This window comes from Pholcus phalangioides, unplaced genomic scaffold (genome assembly GCF_987345545.1).
Source record: "Pholcus phalangioides strain wild (caught in Gottingen) unplaced genomic scaffold, Ppha-v1.0 ptg000004l_1, whole genome shotgun sequence".
Lineage (NCBI taxonomy): Eukaryota > Metazoa > Arthropoda > Arachnida > Araneae > Pholcidae > Pholcus > Pholcus phalangioides.
This window is the reverse complement of record NW_028301597.1, coordinates 11,867,946-11,886,084: the sequence shown is the minus strand read 5'-3', so window position 1 is coordinate 11,886,084 and position 18,139 is coordinate 11,867,946. Positions and strand designations below refer to the sequence as shown.

The following is an 18,139-nucleotide window of genomic DNA, read 5'->3' as shown; positions in this document are numbered from 1 at the left end:
CAATTTTATTAAAAAGAAAAGTATTTTCTTACAAAGTTAAACACACGTAAATCGTTGTTCACATTGAAGCGAGATACAATAGAATTCATACTTTCACCCATACATTTACAGTACACGTAATAAATAACATAATAGCCACAAACTTGGGTATCAACTGACTGCAGCGCCACGTCATTGTAGGTGAGTCGTTGATATCTTCTCAGGAATTTTGTGATATTACCTTTCTGAAAGTTTGAAGGATGTCTTCCGAATGAGTCAAAAAACTCCGCGGTCAAATTGACATGAAGATATATAGCCAACCAATGTGTTCCAGACTCTGCACTGGTATCTGTGTTAACGATCAGAGCTGTAGGATAATTTCGTATTCTCGAAGGCAACGCGTCACCAGCGTAAACGTTCCTGAAAACTTTTTTCGTTTTCGGGTCTCTGCGGAGTGCTCGACGAATCTGTTCGGAATCCATCAGCCAGATAAATCGCACAATACACTTCTCGATTTTGTTATCTCTATAAGGTTCTGAAACTCACCATATATGATTACCGAGATGGTTTTAGGTAGTGCTTTCGCAAACTTTAGTTCCACACGTAGATTACTATGTTTCACCAAGTGTAAGTGTCCGCAGTCGCTCTGGTCGGGGAGTAGGGAGAAACAAAATAGAGTGTAACCACTATGAAATTCTTCTCTGGTTATGTCTATGCCACGATCTTCCTCGACTCGAAACAGGTTATTGTAGGCTGTTACGGTGTTTCCGGTCTCAAAGTTAGGCTCTAGGGGTTTGTGGGGGACTGGTCGGCCATCAACATATACGGAGACGAAGTTGAGATCGTAATGCTTGAAATCGAACGGGTTGCTTCTAAATGTACCGCTGAAAGATTCATTGTCAACTAGGCCGATGATAACTCGTTGAGGCATTGCACCTAGATACACATTGTCTTGGACGAATGACATGCTTCCCTGTGCCACAGAGTAAACCTTACAAAGTACTCTATTGATAGGGTATTTCGCAGTGGTCTTATCCAATGCTTTAGCATGCCCGATGGCAACAGCTGTGTGGTGTATATCTAGTGCGGCCTAGAAACAACAAATAGTAGATTCAGTAGTGCCAGGAAGAGACAAAAAGGAGAGATGAATCTGGCAACACGAGGAGTTGGCACTTTTGGCTAGACCACGCTGTACTGATAGGACACTCTTCCGTCGCTTTACTAAAAACACGTAATTGTTCTTATACAAATACAAATACAATGCCACAACAGGCAAATTGCCCAACGAGATGGCTGACTTAAGAACATCATGGATCCCCGAGCCATTTTTTGGAGGCCCTACCTACTACTGCTACACCCCAAATGAGCGGCCCCTGTGAAGATCCGTGCTCATACTTGTATATTCTTTTTTTTTGGTTGCTTGTTTGCAAACTTTAGATGATTCGCAGGGCCTTTACACTCTTCTAGGTGAGGCTCCTGCTGAATTTCGACTTTGTAAAACGTAATATTATGTTAAATTAAAAAAAAAGGTTATAGTAGATACATAAAAAAAAGGCGGCTGACTTGAGTTCTTTTCCGATTCCGACAAACTCCTGTAGTGCTGCCCGCTCGATGGCGCTGGCGTATCTTCCCAGCTTGTATAATTATTAGTGTATTTTCTGCTAGTGGCATCACAATGAAAATCGGGAGTCAAAGGCGTCTGGCTCGGTTTGTTTATGGTTGATGTTGTCCTACTCACCGACGCGCGTGTCTGTGTCTCGCCATGCACGGGCCACATTTTTCTCTACCAGCATTTACGTTTATATTGTGTAAATATTATCCGTTGTAAATAAAGTGTAAATATATAAACGAAATCATTTCATAGATCAACTAAAGATTGGCGACATCGGACGTGAAACAAAAGAAACCACTATGGCAGAGGTGAGTGCCATAGTTATACCGCCATTCAACGTGCGTGATGTATCGTTATGGTTCGTGATGTGTGAAAGCACTTTTGAGTTAGCCGCTCCGAAACCGATAACAGAGTCAAAAACAAAATACAACTACATCGTTGCGAACCTTCCTCCAGATAACGCATCTCTAGTACGAGACATTCTCATGAACCCGCCAACTTCGGAGCCGTACGAAAAACTAAAGCACGAACTAGTCACACGTTGTAGTGAATCTTCGTCTACACAGCTTAGGAAACTTCTCGCTGGTGAGCCATTAGGAGATCGGAAACCGTCTGACATTCTCCGTGAATTAAAACGAAGAGCGGAATCTTTCAGCGTTTCGGACGAACTATTGACAGAACTCTTCCTGCAACAACTGCCCAAATCTACTCGATGTATACTCGCTGTCGTGAGCCCACTAAACCTTGACAAAACGGCAGAGCTGGCGGACAAGATCCAAGAAGCAAGCCCACCTCGTGTAGACGCGGTGAACAAAAGTCAACAATCAGACACGATCGCACAACTCCAAGGAGAGATTGCCCAACTACGCCGAGAACTGAAAACAGTTTTGCGTGTGCGCTCCGGTAGTGTTTCGCGCTCACGTTTCTCCCGTTCAAAGAGATCAACATCACCACCTACGTTTCCGGATAGGCAATTTTGTTGGTACCATAAGACATTTGGCAATCAAGCCAGAAGGTGCACTTCACCATGCAGGTTTGCAAAAAAACGACGAGGGCGGAGAGTAGTCGCGACGTGCTCCCTGCCAACGACATCTCGTCGCTTATTTGTAGTCGATCGAAGCACCAACATTTCATTCCTTGTAGACGCTGGATCTGACGTTTCAATACTCCCAGCATGCAGCACGGACAAACGTCAACCACTTCTCCAACTTTCCGCTGCAAATTCGTCTCCAATAAACGTCTATGGTGAGCGAACAGTCACTTTAGATTTTCAACTCAGCAGAGACTTCAGGTGGACTTTCCTCTTGGCCGCGGTACCGAAACCGATTCTTGGAGCCGATTTCTTGTACAACTTCAATTTGCTTCCAGACTTACGACGACGATGCCTCCTCGACATGAGGACGAAACTCACTGCAAACTGTCAACTAAGGAAGTCAGAAGTGCACTCAATCAAACTTTTCGACGGTGACACAACTTATCAAAGCCTGCTCAGCAAATCTTCGCTGAACTCCAAACCATGCTGTGAGCATATCATCGAGACAACAGGTAGGCCAATTTTTGCTAAAGCTCGCCGTCTCTCTCCAGAAAAGTTATCTTGCGCCAAAAAGCAATTTCTGGACATGCAAAAACAAGGATTATGTCGGCCATCAAACAGTGCATGGCCAGTCCAATTCATATGGTCAAGAAACCTAACGGTGCGTGGCGTATCTGCGGTGATTACCGTCAGCTAAATAAGATCACCACACCAGACAGATATCCCATTCCTCATATCCATGACCTAACCCACATGCTTCACGGGACTGCAATCTACTCGACCATCGACCTCGTCTCGGCGTATCAACAAATTCCAGTGGCAGAAGCTGACGTGCCCAAGACTGCCGTCATCACGCCTTTCGGGACCTGGACATAGTTTTCAAACGACTGGCCGAACATGGTCTAAAGATCAACTCTCTGAAGTGCAAATTCTTCCAAGATGAAGTCACATTTCTCGGACACAAGATATCATCAAAAGGAATTTCTCCTCTTCATGATAAAGTGAAGGCGATAAAAGATTTTCCAAGACCGGCAAACATCCAAGAACTTAGACGTTTTCTAGGAATGTTGAATTTTTATCGGAGATTCCTTCCTGGGTTAGCAGAAACACAAGCTCCATTATGTTTATATCTTCAAAAAAAAATCCAAAAGCAACGCGAAGATCGAGTGGACGGAAACATCAAATCAAGCTTTCGTAGATTGCAAGAAAAAACTCATTTCTGCAACCCTTCTTGCTTTTCCACATCCATCAGCCGAACTCTCTATCATGGTAGACGCATCCAACACAGCAATCGGAGCTTGCCTACAACAGCTTGTCAACTCGCACTGGCAACCTCTCGCTTTCTACTCCAGGAAGCTTATCAAAGCTGAGATGAATTATAGCGCTTACGACAGAGAGCTATTAGCAGCGTATGCGGCAGTGAAGCAATTTCAACACATGATCGAAGGAAAACATTTCATCCTCTACACAGACCACAAACCCTTGACGTTTGCGTTTCGTCAAAAGCCTCACAAGACATCTCCCCGACAAACACGACATCTTGACTTTATCGGACAGCATACCACCGACATACGACACGTATCAGGCGTACAGAACCAAGTCTCTGATGCTCTTTCTAGAATACAAGCCATTGCATGCCCTCCATCAATAGACTATTCCAAGATCGCAGAAGCTCAAGCGATCGACAGCGAGCTTGACTCTCTCAAGCATTCCTCCTCATTAAAACTCAACATCTGCAATTTAGTTGGTATAGACAAACCGCTCTGGTGTGACACATCCTGCAATCGAGTACGTCCATATATACCGAATAATCTTCGAAGACACGTTTTCGATGTTCTTCACAATCTATGTCACCCTGGCATCAAAGCCACGACACGTCTTGTCTGCGATCGCTTTGTATGGCCTTCAATTCGGAAAGACTGCACCACCTGGACTCGATGTTGTGTGCCTTGCCAAAAGTCAAAGGTGCACAAACATACTGTTTCCGCTCCAGGAAAAATAGAAATGCCAGACGCTCGTTTCAAGCACGTTCACATCGATATCATTGGTCCACTTCCGTCATCCCAAGATTACACATATTGCCTCACCTGCATCGATCGATTCAGCCGTTGGATCGAAGGCTTACCGATGAAGGACATGACAGCAGCCACTGTTGCTTCAACATTCTATTCTGGTTGGATCAGTCGTTTCGGAACCCCAGAGAAAATAACAACAGACCAAGGTCGACAGTTCGAAAGCTTCATCTTTCACGAACTCACCAAACTACTTGGTATTCAGCACATCAGGACGACACCTTACCATCCTCAAGCTAACGGGATGATAGAAAGAGTTCATCGACAACTGAAAGCAGCTCTGATAGCTAGGTCAAACATGAACTGGGTAAACACACTTCCAACAGTCCTGTTAGGGCTACGATCCTGCTACAAAGAAGACCTCAAAGCCACACCAGCACAACTCGTATACGGCACAGAGCTCAGATTGCCTGGCGATCTGATCACCAACAGTAGTAACAACATACCGTGTCCCACAGAATTCGTCTCCATTCTAAGGGACCAGATGCAGCAGCTACAACCAACTCCTGCAACGGCGCATGGTGAAAAGAGACTGTACATACATTCGGAACTGAAGAACACCACCCACGTCTTCCTGCGATCAGACACAGTGAAACGAGCACTCGCCCCCACTTACAACGGACCGTACGAAGTGCTGAAACGTGGTGAGAAGACATTTTGCCTTCTCATAAAAGGAAAACCTTCCACGGTATCGGTCGACAGGTTAAAACCTGCCTTTCTGCTCACCGGCAGTGTGCCTCAGCCAACCAACAAAAATACAGATGTATCCGTGCCAAAAACTTCCTCCATCGTTCCGAAAAGCATCCTAAAAAAGACAACGACCAGCAAAAATATTTGGAAAAACCGTCTACGTTCATCGAAGCACGTGACTTTTAAAATTTAATTTTTTTTTTCTGTCCTCGTCCTTCGGACTGCGAGGGGGTACTGTAGTGCTGCCCGCTCGACGGCGCTGGCGTATCTTCCCAGCTTGTATAATTATTAGTGTATTTTCTGCTAGTGGCATCACAATGAAAATCGGGAGTCAAAGGCGTCTGGCTCGGTTTGTTTATGGTTGATGTTGTCCTACTCACCGACGCGCGTGTCTGTGTCTCGCCATGCACGGGCCACATTTTTCTCTACCAGCATTTACGTTTATATTGTGTAAATATTATCCGTTGTAAATAAAGTGTAAATATATAAACGAAATCATTTCATAGATCAACTAAACTCCCATAGCTGGGTTAACTCTCACCTTCCTTACAAAGAGGCTGGCATGATCTATGTGCACGTTATAATCAGCTGTCGAGGATATTAGAAAAAACGATGGTTTCGAACGCACTAATCTAAGTTTAACATCTACCAAGTTGAGTAACAGTCTTTGTTGAAAAAAAAGTGAACAGTGTACTCTTCCCAATAGGTCGTAAGATCTGCTGTTTGCAATGTGTTTTGACAGCTCTTTTATACCTTCGTTATTTTCGTGGCCGGCCATGGAACCTGCAGTGTCCTTGTGGAAACCTTCCATAGCGAGGGGGCCCATCTTCGCATCTCGACCATAGTTCAGCAAAGTTTCGATATAGGCTCTGTAAGGGTAGGTGTGAGACGAACTCGTGATATTCCTACCATTGAGAGAGACGTCCACTTGGGAGAAGAGGGAATGTAGCGGTAGATTCGCAGGAGAAACTAGGTCGGTATCAAGAAGTGGTTTACCGTCCTTCTTTGTGACCCCCAACTTGACGTGTAGTTGTGTGGAAGATAGGTCTATGTAATCTTCGGTGCTACCTGTAATGTTGAACTCAATCGGACCGTCTTTAATACTGGAAAGTGGGAGAAATTCAATTCATTCTCCACCTTCTATGGCGGTTTGAGTAGGGTGTAAAGCAAACAAATCTACTTCGCTTTTGAGACACTCGGGTGAGTTTGTCATGATGAGAGCCATCTTCTCAATCGAAAATATCGGGTGCTGTCGTCTTCCTAGCTTTCTTACGATGACGTTTTTTCTCGCTAAGCGTTTCCTTTTATGTCCTCCGAGCATTTTTTTAACTTTCGTAGAAGCTTTGTCACTCAGCAAGCGACCAGCCTCTTTTGCTCTTTCCACCGCAACTGTTTTCAAATCTCTACCTTGTACGACGTCATTGGCAAAATCTACACCTGACCTGAGAACCTGACGGCCAAGAGCTTTCGCTCCTTTTTTGAACAAAGGCATAGCCGATCGGAAAAGGGAGCTGAATATTGAACCGAAACCGTAACCCCGTTGCAGTGGTATACCCTGATAATATCCAAGACCTTGACCCGCTTGGTTGACGTAATAATCAGTTACGCTGTCTATACAACAGCGATACGGGTGGTAAGACATCATAAATGTTTCAGTTGGAAGTTTAGTTTAACTATCACCTTCCCACGTTCAAATGACTTGAGATGACCTGTGAGCGTCCTTATATGAATGTGAACTGTTTCAAAACTCCTTCGGGCTAGAGGGATGTAGTGACCCCTCTCGAATACTGCGTTGACGATGTCGCCATCGTGTCCTTCGGTTTTTACGATTCTTAATAACGGGGCAAAGGTGTTGCTGACAATCTGCGGTTCGACTATATCACAATAAACGTACAACAGATGAAAGTCTAGTTTCGGATCTGTTGTATTTTTAAGAAATGGTGGAGCCGAAAACGGAATTGTATTGATCAGCATATTGTAGGAAATTAGCATAATTTAATGTGACAAAAATAACTATTATATAACATGATTAAATGTGGTTATACGGAGCGGTAAAACATCGTGGCCCGGGAAGTAGAAAAAAAGGAAAAAGGTAAACAAGGTAAACAACAGAAGAAGGACGGCATTGACCACAGTTTTTAGTTCGTAGTTGTTGTAGTTTTCACAACATTCCTCCCCTCACAATGGAATGAATCTCTCGACCGGTGTTCTCTTACGAGTCGACTTACGAAGAACAGAAGAGGGTTGACTCGAAATCGGTGCAGAGCATTCAGGATGTCCAACTGAAGTATTGGCAGTAACCGCAGAACCACCATCAGCAGGTTTGGGAGCAGTCTCGCACCTTGAATCGTTAGTAGAAGGAGGCAGCAATATTTGATAGTCCATACAGCACTCAGAAGATGGCATTGTAGGATGTTTCTCTGAAGAATGATCTTTTCTCATTTGGTTCTGATGACGTTTCCATTTCCCACGATTCGTCTGAACCAAATACATCATTTTGCCAAGATGTTTGAGAACTTTGGCATTAACCCACTTAGGACCATTCGAATAGTTCTTACAAAAAACTCTGCTGCTAATACTGAACTTGTGGGTAGTACTGTCTTGTGAAAATGTAATGTTTTTATCCTTTGGAGGGAATAAGAGGGAGAGCAGATTTCTAGGCTGTCTGCCATGCAATAGTTCTGCAGGAGACTTATCACAATTAGGTTTCGGTGTTATCCTGTATGTTATCAGAAGCTTTTTGAGTGCTTCTGACTTGTGGTCTCCTCCCCACACAGCTTTTTTCATAGCTTCTTTAAATGTCCTGACGAAACGTTCTGCTTCGCCATTAGAGGCGGGATGAAATGGAGCAGTAGTAAGATGCTCGATACCATTCAATTTGCAAAAGTCCTCAAACACTTTGCTAGTAAATTATGTACCATTGTCTGACACAAGTGTGATCGGTAAACCTTCAATGATAAATACTTTCTTTAGAGCTTCAATAGTCGCTTCTGAAGTAGTAGATTTCATCTCGATCACGTAAGGAAATTTTGAATATGCATCAACAATGATAAGCCACATGGAATTTTGGAAGGGACCCGCAAAGTCTATATGAATTCTGTGCCAAGGATCATCTGGTTTTGGCCAGTCCTGGAACATTGCTTTTGGACAAGCTTTCTCACGTTGACATGATTGGCATTGGCTTGCAGCGTTTTCAATCTGCTGCTCGATCTGTGGAAACCAGCAATATCTTCGAGCCATCTGTTTCATTCGAACCATTCCCCAATGACCAATGTGAAGAGTCTTGAGAACTGAACTTTGCAAAGTCTTTGGAATGATTACACGAAGACATTCAGTTTGGAGAAGCAAGATACCTCGGTTGACAGAGAGTGAATTTTTTCTCAGAAAGTATGGTTTTATACAAATACAAATACAAATACAACGCCACAACAGGCAAAATGCCCAACGAGGTGGCTGATAAAAAGATGCCCATAAAAATATGGTTGTCATATGTTTCAAAAATACAGCAACCCAATTAAAAATGCAATTAACACAAATTACAAACAATATATACACATGATAAAATATTATACAATGCCCATAAAGAATACTTATGGTTGTCTTATTCTAAGAATGGATAGCTTCTCGATTTACCCCAACATGTTTATCGTATTTCTTTTTAAACGTGTCAATTGTGTTACAATTTACTACCTCCGGGGGTAAGCTATTCCATTTATTAACAACCCTATTGGAGAAAAATTCCCTGCGACACCATAACCTTGCATTGTCCCTCACCAATCGATACTGGTGTCCCCTTGTAAAAGCAGTCGATTGGCGGTGTACTAAAAGTTCATGGTCCATCCTATCCATTCCATTGAAAATTTTGAACACTTCGATCATATCTCCTCGACACCTGCGTTCATCCAATGTAAACATATTCAAAAAATGAAGTCTTTCTTCATAACTCAAGCCCTGTGTGCCAATAAGGACACGCGTAGCTCTTCTCTGCACCCCTTCAACCAAGTCTATGTCCCTCTGTAGGTATGGTCTCCAAAACCTTACAGCATACTCCAGTCCAGGACGAACTAAGCCTCGAAAAAGCGGAAGAATGACTTTAGGAGAACGCGAAGAGACCTTTTTGAAAATGAGACCAAGCATTCTATTCGATTTTTTGACAACCGCTGAACAATGTTCAGAAAACTTAAGTCGCTCGTCAATGAGAATTCCCAAATCGGTGACTCTAGTTGCATCCGGGATAGTGACACCGTTCAACTCGTAAGAGAACCGTGGGTTGTTCGAACCAAAATGAGCGACCATGCACTTATCTACGCTAAACGTCATGCTCCATTCATTTGCCCATGCTGCAATCTTGTTTAAGTTGGTCTGGAGCAACTCCCTATCGCTTTCATTTCCGATTACCCCCATTAGCTTCACATCATCTGCGAATTTGCTAGTAATTCCATCGATACCCTGATCGAGTTTTACATCCTCATTGTTCTCCGGCAAGTCTTTCGGCCAACCATTCTGAATATAATGGAGAACTTTATTCAAAATTTTGTCCTTAGCAGTTGCTTCTTGAATTTCTTTGTAGTCAACTGGATAATGAGATATGTATTCATCCACCTGTACATCAATATTGTGGCATGCATTCTCTGATTTGTCAAATTCTACATCTGAACCAACTGGAAGTCTTGAAAGGGCATCAGCATTTCCATGCTGCATTGTTGGTCTATATTTGATATCGTACATATATCCCATAAGAATAATTGCCCAACGTTGAAGTCTCTGAGCAGTCATTACGGGAAGTTGCTTGTTGGAATGGAATATGGATACCAGGGGTTGGTGATCCGTGGGGAGTTCGAATTTTCTGCCATACAAATACTGATGAAATTTTTTCACACCATAAATAATGGATAAAGCCTCTTTTTCAATTTGACTGTAGGCTTTTTGTGTATCAGTCAATGTCTTGAAAGCAAAAGCAATCGGTTTTTCTGAACCATCGGAATATCTGTGAGAAATCACAGCACCTATGCCATAAGATGATGCATCCGTGGCCAAAATCAGTGGCAATTATGAGTTGTAATGCACTAGTCTGGTAGCTTTAACAATGTGTTCTTTCAATTTCTGGAATGCTTCCTCTTGTTCTTTCTTCCACTCGAATTTGACATTTTTTCTTCGCAGTTTGTTCAAAGGACCTGCCAGCTGAGAAAAACCAGGAATGAACTTGTTATAGTAGTTGATTTTTCCAATAAATGAATGCAGTTCCTGGATATTTTTAGGTTTGGGTAAGTCTTTCACTGCTGCAATATTAGAATCTGATGGTCGCACCCCATCTGCATTGACTATGTACCGCAAGTACTCAACTTCGGACTGGAATAATTTGCATTTTGGCTTGCTACAGCGAAGACCATTGCTTTCTAGACGATGGAAGAGTTCATCGAGAGCTTTGCAGTGTTCCTCGTCATTAGGAGCTGTGACAATAATGTCATCCAGGTAATTAGCACAACCAGAAATACCAGCTATGAGCTGCTCAAGGAAGCACTGGAATATGGCTGGTGCATTAGCCACTCCGAAAGGAAGTCTTTGGCACTCGAACAATCCATAGGGTGTATTAACAACTAACAGCCTCTTTGAATCGTCATCCAACTCAAGTTGAAGATAGGCATCGGAAAGATCTATCTTGGAAAACCTTTGCCCATTTTTGAGTTTCTGGAATAATTCTTCAGGTCTTGGAATAGGGTACTGATTTACATCAATTTGAGAGTTCACTGCAACTTTGTAGTCACCGCAAATGCGAATAGAACCATTCGGTTTATTTACAACAACTATAGGAGCTGCCCATTGGCTTGTAGTACATGGTTTCCAAATGCCTGCAGAAGTGAGACGATCAATTTCTGCTTTGACAGCAATCTCCTGAGAAAATGGAATGGGACGTGCTTTGCAGAACTTCGGTCGAGCATTTGGCTTCAGAAAAACACTAGCCTTGTAAGAATTACACTTCCCAAGTTCATCTCGAAATACATTTTCATGCCTCTGGAAAACTTGTGCAGACAATTTTTCATGAAGAGTAGTTGTTGCCAATGTAATCACTCGCTGAACAGAGTCATCAATGTGAAAATCAAACGCTTTGAACCAGTCTAGTCCAAAAATGTTACATCCTTCTGCAGTATCCGTAACAAGAAGAGGAAGGTCCATGATTTTACCCTTATATTTTACTGTGACCAGAATTTTTCCTTTTAGCGGAACTTCAACACAGCCATATCCTTTCAGCTTTGTAGTAGATGGACTGCACGGTGGTGACCCAAGAGCTTTGTATCCACTGGTCCCAACTAAGGAACATGAAGCACCCGTATCTAATTGAAAAGGCATCTCTTGGTTATTAACCATCAATGAAATGAGTAATTTGTTATCTGTACAGTCCACGCCAGCATTCACAGTTTCTGTAATCTGAAAAGAGGTATTAGCGCGCTGATGTTTCTGATTTGGAGAATTTTTCTTTGCATTAGATTTTTTTCTTGAATAGCAAACGGCAGAAATATGGCCTACTTTTTTGCAAAAATTACAAGTGGCCTCACGAAATTTACACTCGGACCTCAGGTGTCTGCCGCCACAGCCATAACAGGTACCAGGTACATCACCAGGTTTTTTCGAAGACTGAATTTCACTTCTCTTGGAATTCTTCGACCGCGACTTTGAGTATGAATTTTTCATTTGCAGAACTTCACACTGCGGAAGATTATTGAAAGTTGATGGACCATCAGGATTCTCTTTCGGAGTCCGCACAGTGCGCTGGGTAGCTTCAAAAGCTTCCGCAATTTTGAGGACATCTTCAAGACTGGGGTTCGTATGCTGGAGAGCGAACTTGGTCGTGAGGAGTATGAAGAACTATGGCATCACGAATTAGAGAGTCCACGAAAGATTGGGAACATCCATCATGACCACATACAAATCTACAGTCCCTTGCAATTCCTCGTAAGTCAGCGACCCATTCCGCGTATGTCTGGCCTGATTGCATATGACATCTGAGAAATTCACATCTAGCAGCAAGCACATGGGTTTTAGATTCGAAATAAGAAGTAAGTTTCTGTACAATGTCCGCATACGAACGAGTTGCGACATCGGCTTCCGTGAACAGTTTCTGAAGTAATTCAAAAGTTTCAACACCGACCCATGACAAGAAATATGCACGTTTCTGCTCGTCTTCGGTGACGCCGTGGGCTTCGAAATGTTGATTCAGGCAGCACAGGTACGTGCTCCAACGGTCGTGGATCCTATCGAAATGACGAAATGCAGAGACGCTTACCTTCGGTGATCCGACTAGTCGTCCAAGAATTTGCTCCAGCAGTGCCTGTTGGTTTCGTTGCTGAGCTGCCAACAAATTTTCCATCCATTGCTGCTGTTGAAGTAGCACCTGATGAATATCCGCGGCACTGGGATTAGTTTTCGCCATCGTTCGGAAAAAGATACCAACATTCAAACTTTCCTCGTCGCCATATCTGTTGTATTTTTAAGAAATGGTGGAGCCGAAAACGAAATTGTATTGATCAGCATATTGTAGGAAATTAGCATAATTTAATGTGACAAAAATAACTATTATATAACATGATTAAATGTGGTTATACGGAGCGGTAAAACATCGTGGCCCGGGAAGTAGAAAAAAAGGAAAAAGGTAAACAAGGTAAACAACAGAAGAAGGACGGCATTGACCACAGTTTTTAGTTCGTAGTTGTTGTAGTTTTCACAACAAGATCAGCCATGACTGGCCCCTCTGTCATCATTCCCTTTATCTCACCGGGTTCAAAACCTAGATTCTCTGCTATTCCTGTATGTGGAATTAACTTAGCACCTTTCCTCGCAGCCACCTTTACTTTTTTCGTGGTTTTGCTGAAAATCAAATCAATATCCTCCTTTCTAAAATTTCTCGTCAACACCTTAATGAGGTCTGTGGTACTCTCGTAGAAACCACAAGGGATGACACCTTTTTTTATCACTCCATCTCCAGAATTAAATTCAAAGCTGTTAGACCGTTCCGTTATGTTGTGGAAAGAATGGGAAATATCAGCTCTGATAGAGCTACTTCCATATCCGAATCAAACTCTAACGCGCTGGGGAGTTTTGTGACGAAGTTGGAAAGGGTGTTATCAGGAAAGAAATTCATGCTCGAATCGCTTGGGAGCGTTAAGTAGAACGAAGCCATCTTGTTGAAATGAGTAAAGATGGATTGAGTCGCTGTATTTATATCCATGATATAAACTTTTCTGGATAATGCATCCACTTTACGAGTAGCTCTGTTTTACCTTTCCTCTTCCTTTTTCTTAGAATTTTTTCTATAGGAAAGGTGTCTTCGTCATTTCATGTTCGTAAAATGTCCCTTTAATTTTTTCACCCATCAAATCTTTTAGTCTGTGGACGGGTATCTCCCTCGGTATGTATTCATCCACCACGAAAACTTCATGTCAAAAATTAGACTCGTATCCCTTTTCAAAAGGGTGTTTCGTACGAGAAATACGAACGTGGTCGCCGATAAAAAACTTTTGTTTTACTTTTTTAACCTTTTTCTTCCCATAGAGGTTGTCCCACACCCTCTTTTCGTTTTCTTTATTAACTTCGGTAGGACTCATCATTATACTCCTGTGAAACTTATTATTATACCCAAAAACCAGATCTTGTAACTCGTCTATGTATCTATGCGTGTTATTTTCTGTGAAGTATCGCCACATCCTCGATTTCAGCGTTTTATTGAACCTTTCTGCTATCGCAGCCTTTGTGACGTCATCCTCTGTCGTAAAGAACTTGACCCCTTTTTCCTTCAGAAACTTTTGGAAGACGTTATTCTTGAATTCGGTGCCTTTATCCGTTTGCAGAACATGTGGTTGCCTTTCGACAAATATTTGATCAAACGCTTTCACCACGCTCCGCCCCGTTTTGTCTTTGAGCGGGATGGCCCAAGCATATTTAGACAACACATCAATACACGTTAAGATATACTGATAACCGTCGTTGTATTTTACCAGGTTTCTCATGTCAACTAAATCAGCTTGGAATTGTTGATTCATTGCACCAACTATAATACGGTTCCTGGGGAACTTTTTTTCTTCTTTCACGATGGAGTGTGTAAGATTTTTCCCCTTCTAACCACTTTCTTATTTTTGTTCGAGAAAATTCCCCTTTTAGAGCTCGATATAATGGTTCGACACCACCCTCACTCTTCGGATTTCGATATACATCTTCCTCTTTTTTTTTAATCGGAGTGAAAGTGGAACACGGGTTCATTCCTCTTTTATAATGGGGGGGGGGATAAAACCGGGACCTCCTGACGCGCATGCGTACATCGAACGCCTTTTGCGCCTTTTCCGGTCCTATCCTTGACTGTACTAAGTCCTTTGTTCCAGAAACCCCCTTTTCCCACTACTGACGCGTCTCCAACGCAACGTGCATTCATTCGGTGAAAACGATTACCGATGGCTCAGTGTATCACAAGCTGATTTCTGAATTCCCGGAGATCACTAAACTTCCTAATCCAAATGCACCAGTAAAACACAACACCATCCATCATATATCCACAAAAGGACCGCCTGTGGTGGCGAAACCTCGTAGGTCAGCTCCAGACCGATTAAAAATAGCGAAATCGGAATTTCACAACATGCTGCAACTGGGGCATTTGAGACCTTCGAGGAGTAATTACGCCTCACCACTTCATATGGTACCAAAAAAGGGTACCTTGGAATTTCGACCGGTCGGAGATTTCCGTGCTTTAAATGCACAAACATTAAAAGACAAATACCGCATTCCTTGCATTGCGGATTTCACTGCTGAACTGCATGGTACTAAAATTTTCAGCCATGTGGATCTCATGAAAGCCTACCAACAGATCCCAATAAATCCTGATGACATCCACAAAACAGGAATATGCACACCTTTCGGATTGTTTGAGAGCACCAGGATGCAATTCGGATTGTTCAATGCTTCTGCAACCTTCCAGCGATTCATCGATGAAGTGACCAGAGGACTTCCTGGAGTTTACGCATTCGTCGACGACATCCTGATTGCATCAACAGATCCTGATGAACACATCCATCATCTCAAGACTCTCTTCAACAGACTTCAAGAATATGGACTCTGCGTCAACGTCTCGAAATGCAACTTCGGTAAAGAAACCATCGACTTCCTTGGATTCCGGCTATCTACAAGTGGCATCGAACCTCTGACAGGTCGAGTTCAGTGTATCTTGGATTATCCACAGCCAACGACCTTGACACAACTTCGAAGATTTCTCGGTATGTACAATCTTTATCGACGTTTCATTCCGAAAGCTACCGATTTGATACATCCGTTAATAAAATTTCTCAAAGGTCATAAAAATAAAAAAATCACCTCGTTCTGCTCGTGCCAACGACCAACTCGCGTGGACCGATGAAGCAACAAAAACGTTCACTTTGGCCAAAGATGCCATGGCAAATGCCACACTACTGAGACATCCACTTCCTGGAGCTAAATTAAGTGTTTGCGTAGATGCTTCAGATGTCGCCGTGGGTGGTGCTCTCATGGAATTAGCCGACAAATGGGAACCCATCGTATTTTTCTCTATGAAATTGTCCAAAAGTCAAAACAAATGGTCCGCATACGACCGAGAACTGTTTGCAATTTATTCATCTATAAAAAAATTCAAGCACATGCTCGAAGGCAGGGAATTCATTATCTACACAGATCAGAGGCCCCCTGATTTATGCCTTCAAGCAGAATCCAAACAAATGTTCGCCGCGACAGCTTCGTCATTTGGACTTGATATCCCAGTATTCAACCGATATCCGTCACGTCCAAGGCTCTCAAAATTATGGCGCAGATGCACTGTCAAGAATCGAAATCGACGCAGTAACTGGTTCTAAGGACATTAATTTCAAAGAATTTGGGGAATTTCAATCAAGCGACCCGGAACTGGGAAGAAATTTTGAAGGGTAACAACACATCTCTACAGCTGGAACTGACGCCATGTCATCTAACAGATGGTGAATTATGGTGTGACATTTCAACTGGCTCACCCAGACCTTTCGTTCCAGACTCGTATCGAAAGCTGATTTTTGACCACCTTCACAATCTATCGCATCCCGGAATCGCTGTAACAAAAAACCTCATTTGCTCACGATATGTCTGGCCAAACATGAACAAAAACATCACAGCTTGGGTACGCTGTTGCCAATCATGCCAGCGATCGAAAATCCAGAGGCACACAAAAGCACCTCTGAGCACCTTCGCACTTCCCGACGCTCGTTTTTCACATGTGCACATTGACATTATAGGCCCTTATCCACCATTAAACGGGAACATCTACTGTCTTACCATGATAGACAGATTTACAAGATGGCCCGAAGTAACACCGATACCGGACATACGCGCCGAAACCATCTGCAAAGCATTTTTTGATTCATGGATCAGTCGTTTTGGTTGTCCCTCAACAGTGACCACAGATCGTGAGATTCAAACTCAATTTGAATCTCATCTCTTCCAGCAGCTCGCAGCACTACTAGGAACAGATCGCATACGAACCACTGCATATCATCCAATTGCCAATGGTCTGGTCGAGCGATTTCATCGCACCCTAAAAAGTGCCATCATTGCTCACGACAATACCAAATGGTCAGAATCTCTTCCGATAGTCCTCCTGGGTCTACGATCCGCTTTCAAAGAGGATCTTCAAGCTACCTGTGCCGAACTGGTGTATGGAACCACTATTAGATTGCCATCTGATCTACTTTCGGATGAGGTGTCCAAATCTACACCAGACGCTACCTATGCATCAATGCTGTCTTCGCTCATGAGGAGTTTATCACCCGTTTCTCCATCTCATAAGAATACTTTCAAGATTTATGTTCATCCTTCCTTAAAATCTTGTTCTCATGTGTTCTTACGCGTAGACAAAGTTCGACCTGCATTAAGCGCACCCTACACTGCACCATATCCTGTAGTGCAAAGGACCGACAAAGTTTTTGTAATCAAAGTAAATGGTAAATCTATCTCAGCGTCTATTGACAGAGTCAAACCTGCATTCACCATGGATGACAGAGAACCACCTGCAGTCACCGAACTACCAAATGAGATCAGTTCTAAACAGGACTCCAAAAGTCCAGTGTCAACGACAGAAAAAATAGTAACAACTCGTTATGGACGAAGAGTTCATTTTCCAGAATGATTTGTTTCGTATTTTTGATTGCATATGTTTTTACACCCATTTATATTCTTGTGTTATGCCTTTACATTTTCGCATTTCTCGCATAACTGTTAATTTACATTATTTTTTTTTCAAATCATTGCTAATATGTTAACATCGTATACATTCGTATTTTTCATTCGTCTTTGCAAAACATTGAATTCTCAGCTGTCGCAAATATTTATACACACATGCACATTGCTTATTATTTGTTATAATTTTGTATCATCAATATGTGAATGTCAATCTTGTATTTCCTACATTAACGTTTGTGCGCTCACTGTGGGGCGGGGGATAGTCTGTGGCGTCGCCGCCGACACGTGTGGGAAAAGAAAGCCACTTCCTCAGCGCGATGATTGATGTACGCGCTCAAAGCGCCATAATGTGATTATTCTAGTTATTGCGCAGTTCGTTTCTCGTCCTGTATATAGTATGTTGTGTAAAATAAAGTCCGTCCCTTGTGCAAGATATAAATGTATGTCTCTGTCTTGAAACTACACGCAACCGATGCCTCTCATAATTCCCGATAACATGTAGGGTCCATGGATTCATGAGGTTGTCTCCATACC

General features: G+C 42.7%; 3 protein-coding genes across 3 annotated transcripts; 1 reads left to right on the top strand and 2 right to left on the bottom strand.

Annotated features, from left to right (window-relative positions):
* Positions 1-460: 460 nt before the first annotated feature.
* LOC149086545 (uncharacterized protein F54H12.2-like) lies at positions 461-946 on the bottom strand. Its single transcript, XM_089231798.1, has one exon. It carries the CDS (start codon positions 944-946, stop codon positions 461-463), a length of 486 nt encoding a protein of 161 aa, XP_089087924.1.
* A 6,618-nt stretch (positions 947-7,564) lies between these two features.
* On the bottom strand, positions 7,565-8,173 carry LOC149086544 (uncharacterized). Its single transcript, XM_089231797.1, has one exon. It carries the CDS (start codon positions 8,171-8,173, stop codon positions 7,565-7,567), a length of 609 nt encoding a protein of 202 aa, XP_089087923.1.
* A 6,835-nt stretch (positions 8,174-15,008) lies between these two features.
* LOC149086543 (uncharacterized) lies at positions 15,009-17,552 on the top strand. Its single transcript, XM_089231796.1, has 2 exons — positions 15,009-15,642; positions 16,822-17,552. The coding sequence occupies exons 1-2, from the start codon at positions 15,009-15,011 to the stop codon at positions 17,550-17,552; spliced, it is 1,365 nt and encodes a 454-aa protein (XP_089087922.1).
* Positions 17,553-18,139: the final 587 nt, after the last annotated feature.